Below are 7,807 nucleotides of genomic sequence, written 5' to 3' on the forward strand. Positions count from 1 at the left end.
CCGCTGCCCTCGCTGTTCTGCTTTCCCTATGATCCGGTTTCCTCCTGTCCTCAAAGCCCTGAGCAGGGTCTCTCTGAGCTGCGACGTCTGGTCACAAGCACTGTTCCCTATGCTGGATTCAGGAGCCCCTGGGCATATGCACAGGTGACGCTACAGTCGGCCTCTTGTTGGTCTCTCTCTTGCTGGGGCTGACTCACTAGCTTAGCGTGCTCAGCTGTGGAGATGCCACATGCTGGTGAATCATCAATAGTTCTGAGTGTTTTACAGATCATCCATTTCTCATTTGAGCAGATTGAAAGTCATTCTTCTAAATATACCACTTAAGTTTCCATGTATTTTGCGCTCTCCCCGTCCCTGCCAACCCCTGCTGTAGCAGTCTTTTGGTGCTTTTGCTGTCTGTCTATTTGCCCCCCACCAGCAGACTGTGAGCACCTCGAGGGCAAGGTCCACTGACTTTTTTCAGCATCTAGAGGGTCCAGTACACGACAAGCATGAGACAAGATGATGCCCCCTGCAGAAAAGGCCAGTCTCCGAGCCGTGCATGAGGGCTGAACAGGAAAATCAAGCAATTCATCCAGAAGGATGGACTGGGCAGCAGCCCGTGGCATCAGCAGAGGGCACTCCCACTGAAGCCTCCTAGGGAGAGGACGGGTTAGGGAATGTGGTGGATCTCTAGTGAATACCCAAGTCTGGCTGCCAGAGCATCCCAAAGACTGCCACAGGGCTTGAGGTGGGCACTGGCTAGCCATCAACACGGTTCTTGCAGGATCAATTAAACCCTCCACTAGAATAGGTTTTGCTTGTATGTTTGTGTTGTCTTTCGTGGCATGACTGAGGGTCGGTCTCTGGTTTTGCGAGACACAGGATGGTATTGGCATTTCCACAGGGGCAGGAGATGGCTTCCTGGGGACCTAGCAAAAGGTGACAGCACTCACTCTCCCGGGAAAGCTGGGCTGTAGCCACAGTGGTTCCTTTCTTTGAACCAAGAAGCGGTTAGACAGATGGTCTTAGCAGAATGGTCAGCTGTCCTGGAGGGTCAGGCTGGGACATCGGTGAAGTCCCTGCCGAAAGCCCTGGCCTGCTCTTTGAGGACAGGCTGGCTGTGGCCCTCCAGGCACCTCGCCTTCCCTGCCAGCTCCTCTGGGCTGGGACAGATGAAGATTCCCTGCAATAGAGGCTCTTCTGTTGCAACTGTCACCCAGGATTACTTTTCAAAAGAAGCTGGGGTATCAGCAATGCCAAGTGCAAGGTCAGCCCAGCAGGAGAAGGGAACTGTGATTTGTTGAGAGCCTAGTTATCAGGTTTTCTAGGGGAGATCTGTATCTATATCTATATATCTATATCTAATTATCTCTTCTGTATGTGTATCTTTGCTATATCTGATATATAACTATATGTAAGGATATATAAAAAATATATATGTTATTCAATTCTTACATCACTACAAAATAATACTAAGTCCATTTTACACACAAGGAAATTGGGGCTTAAAGGATTAAAGTACCTTGCCCAAGGTCAGCCAGGTCATGAATATCCGTACTGTGCTTTGAACCTAGGAGGGTTTTGTCCCAAAGTTCTTGCTTTTTCCCACTCTTCCACACTAGAGATGACAGTTTGGCAGGGATGACGCTATGCAAATCAGAAGTGTGTATTCTTCAGGAATGTGGCGATTCCACAGTGTCTCACATGGATACATAACAACAACCACCTCGATCATGTGATGACTTCCAGACATGCTGGAGAAATAGCTGGAAATATGCATGATCCAGGGGAAAACAAGTGAGACGAGGAACCCATGTGGGACCCTGTGAGTAGACGGGATGTTTTCTTAATCATGGCAGGCCCTCACTTTTTGGACTAGCCAGAGGGGAGGGAGGAGGCCAGGAGCCAGTAGAGAAAATACTAGTCATTATTTCAAAAAAGAAATGAGGGACGAAGGAGGAAAGGCAGGTTGGAAGCAGTTTTAATAATTTTCAAGAATGCCTTCTAATCTGAGTCTTGTGGCGGAAAGAGCCTGGACTTATTTTGGCCAAGTCCCTGAGCCCCAACCTCCTTAGTTCTGAAATGGGGTCATAATATTTAATTTGTTGTGAGGAGTAGGGATAATGAGCTTAAAATAGCCCCCAGTGGGTGCACCGTGACATCGCGTGTGTTATCATTAACTTCTCGTACAGTAGACCAGTTCTTGCCCGCCGCGCCCTAAGGATGGGAAAGGATCGTTTGCAGTGACTGGTTCTGAGCAGGTGGTATTCTAAAAAGTCAGATGAGCCCCCTCCACTCCCCACAGCTCTGGGTGCCACTTCATTTAGCATTTCCTCTTTCACAGGCTAGGACCACTATGCAGGAATTGCTATGGTTCTTAATTTATAGTTCTAAGAATGTGTGGCTTTGAACTCCAGCGTCTTTGGTTTATTTGTTCTGTGGTGCTTGGAATCCTGCAACTGTGACCACATGGGATGGTCCAGAGCAGAGAAGATGCACGCAGAGGCAGGGAGCAAATCCAGAATCAGAGAGGGGACAGATTCTGGAACTGTTGGAGGACAGATTTCACTGGCTCGACAAAACACTGAGGGAACAATACAAACAGTAGACCAAGGATCAGACCCCAGGCTCTGCCTGTGAGGATATCTGTATGAAATGTGCCACGAGGGTCTTGCCTGGGCCAGCTGCCATGAAATTGACAGGTGGAATGCTGGCCTTTGCAGTACAGGCGGTCTTGTGAGTTTCCTTCAGACAGGCGATTAGCTGTCCAGAGCACCTGTGTGTATGTGTTTCCTGCATGTTAAACAATGTTCTGGAAGGTCATTCATGCTTTACCCTGCTTGTATACTCCTCCCATCTTCCCCCTCGGACCAGGGCTCCAGGGTGAGCATTCTGAACCCCACGCCTGTCCAGATCATGCTCCCTTGCATGGAGCCCTTCAATGGTTGCTTGTTGCCAACAGAAAAAAAAAAGTAAACACCAGACATTAACAAGGCCCTATGACCCGGCCTCTGCCTGCCTCTCTGGTCCCGCTTTCTAGCTTTCCTGCTGCAATTTGGCCACTTGTAACACTGGCTTTCTGCCTAGAGTCACCGCCCTGCCCTCTCCCTTGCCACCCACTGCCTGCCTCTCTCCTGGTTGCTTCTTACCCGTCCTAAACAATACGCTCAGGCTTCACCTCCTCCGAGGAGCCTTCCCTCCCTGCTGTTGCTCCCGGTTCTGAAGCTCTGGAGCAGAACTGCCTGGGATCACATTCTGGCTCTGCTCCTGACTCACTCTGGGATCCCTGGCAACTTTCCTTTCTCTTCCAGGCCTCCATTCCTCATGTAGAAGATTCATGGTACATTTATCATAGGCTGCTCTGGGGCTTAAGTGAGTTAAACCCATAAAGGTTTTAGAACAGTGCCTGGTACCCAGGAGACCCTCAGTAAATGTCGGCGCTCATAATCATTGGAGCACCGGATTACAGGTGTCTGCTTGGGGCATCGAGTGCCCCAAAGACAATAATCTTGGAACATTCATTTTCGTGTCCTTCTCGGCAGCCCAGAACCAAATTATACGGGTGTCCGCGGACTGTTTGCTGCAGTGACTGCAATGTGAAGTCAAGGCATGATTTGCCCAGATCACTGGTCCCTGCAAGGCCAGCCCAAGTCAGAGCCCCACAAGCAGTCGGCCACTGAGAGTGTATATGAGAGGGCACCCCTCTGTTGGAGGGGTGACCCCTGTCCAGGAGATGCAGGCCTGGGGTGGGGAGGCCGGGCAGCTCCACGGCTAGTGCTGAGTGGGGACGGATGGGAGGTGGTGGGAAACCTCTGTTCTGGTCACTCCCTCCTTGGGAAACCTTCACAGCCGCTGGGGCCTCATGGGGCTGTCCTGCGTCCCTGGAGACAGAGGGTGGGCCGCCCTCACTCCCAGAGAGGAGGCCAAGGGGCTGCCTGCTGTCACTGGGGTCCGCTATGATGGAGCGGGGGCTGTGATGATGTTTATCCTGCTCTTTGCTCAGGACCCCGAGGCCTGATGCGGGCAGGCGCTCCTCGGTCCAGGTGAGGCCAGATCTATCCCTGCCCATCGTGGGCGGGGAGGTGCTTGATGAGGACAGTCAGACACATCCTGCGCCCCTCAGGAGGAGCTTTTCTCAAAACGCAGCTTGGATTCCCTTGGATCGTTTGAAGAGTTTTATTTTGTGTGGATGACGAAATTGTGAGTCTGTTCATATTCCCCTTGGCAGCCAGACACTGCCTGGAGCCCAATCCAGGCCTCAACTTAACAACATAAGACCCAGTGACCTCTGCCTCTGCTTTCTAATTCCACGCACCCCGGGGTGACCTTCCTCTGTAATTAGTAGTTTCCATGGTCCAAACTTTTAATCCTACTTTTCTGTATTTCTGAAAGTTATGCTTGCGTAACTGCTCCCTCAGTTCCTTTGGGCAAAGAAACAACAAAGCAACCCACCAACCCAGGAAACAATGAAATATAGCAACTCCCTCCAGGTAGACATTGAACGTGTGCCTGCTTTTATGCACTGAACTGATTACACTCGAGGGCTTCATCTAGGAATTTCAGGAGACGGCACAGAGCCTGTTGTGCGGTCACGGTCGCCAATCTCCCTGCTGTGGCAGCACCTTTGCCATGGTACCAGCTCGGTGTGACGTGGCAGGAAATGACTCTGCTTCCAGGATTGCACTGGTGTTTAGCAGCCTCTGCCTCACAAAGCACCATCTCACCGGGAGCGATGCTGGCTCCTTCCTTACCTTTATTCCTTGGCCCAGGCTTTCCAGGGAATTGATGTCCAGCCCTTCCTTGCAGGCCTGCAGGCAGGAAACCACCTTCTGCCTGTCCATTTTGCCAGGGCGGATGGTGAGACTGGCCAGGCTGCCATGGAAGAATTGAGCAAAGCGCGGCTTGGTGACGTCTCCTCCTGAAAGATAAAGAAGCGTCCTTATTTGCCCTGCGGACGTTGGGTAGGAAACGTCACTTCAAGGCGCCATCTGGCTGGGGAGCCAAGAACACAGTGGCTGCATCCCCTAAACCCGAGCTTTTCCTTCCAAGTGCTGAGCACAGAGTTGTGAAGCCCGAGTCTCAAGAGGGTCGTTGGCCGCCGAGACCTTGGCACTCCTCCAGGTGCACCTATTTAGGAATCTGGAATTCCTGAATTTAAAACATTTACTTTCAGAGGCACGGGATGTCTTAAAAGACAGAAAGGGCTTACAGAGTCAAAGTGGGAGACAGAGAATCTACCAGTGACGGAAAGACGCGCTGTGTGCCAAGCTGTGTGCTGGGGACTTCACCTGAGCGAGCCTGCAAAGAAGGGATCGTTGTTTCCAACTGACGGATGAAGAGCCCTGGGACTCAGAAAGGTTGAGGGACTTGCCCCAGGACACACAGCTAAATGCTGGAGCTGGTACTCTAGTGGTGTATGTGACTGCAGAGCTGGCATCTGCTCTCCTGTATTCATTCCACAGAGAGGCTGGCATGTGATTGAGGGGTCCTAGAAGCCCCATATCCCTGGGTTCTGGCTGTCTCACAGTGAGTTGATTTCACATCAGCTCCGATCCAGGTTCTCTGGCATATAAGGGCTTCCTTGATTCTGTTCTACCTCTGACCTTCTCGTCACCTAAGGGTTTTTTATTTATTTATTTATTTTTTTGCGGTATGCGGGCCTCTCACTGTCGCGGCCCCTCCCGTTGCGGAGCACAGGCTCCGGACGCGCAGGTTCAGCGGCCGTGGCTCATGGGCCCAGCCGCTCCGCGGCATGTGGGATCTTCCCGGACCGGGGCACGAACCCGTGTCCCCTGCATCGGCAGGCGGACCCCCAACCACTGCGCCACCAGGGAAGCCCACCTAAGAGGTTTTTCTTTTACTGTTCCCTCTACTGGTTGTGCTGAGTCCCGTCTGAGCCCAGGTCGGCTCTTCTGCATGTGAAATTGATCAACGCGGCTTGTGTTGCAAAGGCAGCCTGGAAGCCACCTCTTGACATTTTTCTCCCTCGTTTCCTTAAAATAAAAGCCCCCCTAAGGTCCACTGGAAGCCTCACCTCCTCCACGAGGCCCTCCCCACTGACTTCACTGAGCACAGACCCCTTCCATCCCTGGGCAGCTTATGTCAGTGATCTTAGTCTAGATCTTGCATTTCTGTTTGTTCAGAGAGGTAGCTGAATGTACAGGAAAGATGGATCTGGGTGGAAATCCAGCTTTGCTAATTCCCTGAGGAGGTTCTGTTGCGTCTGAGCCTCCACTTGCTTGAGGGGACGTTGCTGGGTTTTGCCTCCTGATTCTCCTGTGCTGTCTCAGCCGTGGCCCCCATCTGCGTGCTCCATGAGAAACCTCCCTGTGAACAGCTTTCCCCAGCATCTGGAGGGCAGGTTCCTGGAAGGTTCTGCCAGAGTAACACCACAGCGATTTCTCTGCCCTTCAGTGAGCCACGCTGTGTCAGCCAAGTCTGGAGCTCTGCCTGGGCGGCAGAGGGCTCTCCACAGGGTGGTCTTTTTCAGCCCCAGAGAGGGTGGGTGTCCTGATATCTGCATTCCTATAGCCTTCAGAGTTCTCTCTACTTAGCAGCTAATCCTTCCTTATTCTAATACACTGTTATAGTTAATAATTTTTTATATTTCCTTGTTGAAATTACTGTGTGGTTTCTCTCTCCTGACTGGGTCCAGACTGATACACCCTCTAGGTTTGCACACATACATTTGCTCACACCCGTTCCTCTCACACTGAGATACCACCTCCAGACTGCTCAGATCAGGCAGATCCCACTGGTTCTTCAAGGCCCCTTAAGCCCCCTGCCTACCTTGCCCTCTCCCAGCTCAGCATTGTTAGTTAATGTATGTGTGCTTTATGTCTTCAATAGCCTATAAGGGGTGGTTCTTGACTTCGGCTACACATTTTAATCACCTGGGGATATTTATTTATTTATTATTTTTGTTTTTTGCGGTACGCGGGCCTCTCACTGCTGTGGCCTCTCCCGTTGCGGAGCACAGGCTCCGGACATGCAGGCTCAGCGGCCATGGCTCACGGGCCCAGCCGCTCTGCGGCATGTGGGATCCTCCCAGACCGGGGCACGAACCTGTGTCCCCTGCATCGGCAGGTGCAACCACTGCACCACCAGGGAAGCCCTACAATACACTTCTTGAGGCCACACTTCTCCATACTCCTTGAGTCAGCTCTCTCCTTTATGCCACCCACAGGCTTACTCTAGTCCCTCTCCATATGCCGCTGGAATTTATTGTTTAAGTCTGTCTCCTGGATGGCAGGGAATACGCATGCAGGATTCATTGTAATGAAGACAATACTGAACAGGTATTAGGGGCTGAGGGCTGCCCCAGGCACTTTGCACAAGTTGGCTCATTTATCCCTCTCAATAACATGGGCCCCTGTCCCTGTGTCATCAAACATCTTGCACCCTGCCTGGCACACAGCAGACACTTGATAATTGTTTGCTGAATTGAGGAAGGTGGTCCAGCAGAGTTGTAGACCTGTGGTGCCTCTCCAGCATCCATCTCACTCCTGTCCTCTTGCAGTGGCAGCCCTGAGGTTTGGGGCGTTGACTGAGTTCCAAGGATGGACTCTGTTTAGTCAAAGGTAATCAGGTTATTCCGTCTCCATTGCTCCAGAGACAGAATGAGGCATATACTTGGGACCCCTCATACCAAGATGAAGCCAGTCAGCATCTGGCATCCAAAAAGCCATAGGAGTTGGCCTAGGGATGGTCATAAGACCAAATTTAAGCCAGTGAGGTGAGCGGAGAAATTGACGGGCAGTCTCTGGGAAAAGAGCTTCCATCTTCTCTCTAGAAAGTTTCTGGAACCTACTCTTGCTCTCTTTCC

The 7,807-nt window shown here is 51.6% G+C and overlaps 1 protein-coding gene across 1 annotated transcript in view; it reads right to left on the bottom strand.

Moving 5' to 3' along the window:
* The window catches only part of CLSTN2 (calsyntenin 2), a 655,546-nt gene that overhangs the window by 15,386 nt on the left and 632,353 nt on the right, over positions 1-7,807 (bottom strand). Inside the window, exon 10 of the mRNA XM_007446973.1 lies at positions 4,734-4,900. Coding sequence (XP_007447035.1) covers positions 4,734-4,900 — 167 coding nt within the window. The remainder of the gene's footprint in view (positions 1-4,733; positions 4,901-7,807) is intronic.

Source organism: Lipotes vexillifer, unplaced genomic scaffold, assembly GCF_000442215.2.
Source record: "Lipotes vexillifer unplaced genomic scaffold, Lipotes_vexillifer_v1.1 scaffold40, whole genome shotgun sequence".
NCBI classification, from domain to species: Eukaryota; Metazoa; Chordata; class Mammalia; order Artiodactyla; family Lipotidae; genus Lipotes; species Lipotes vexillifer.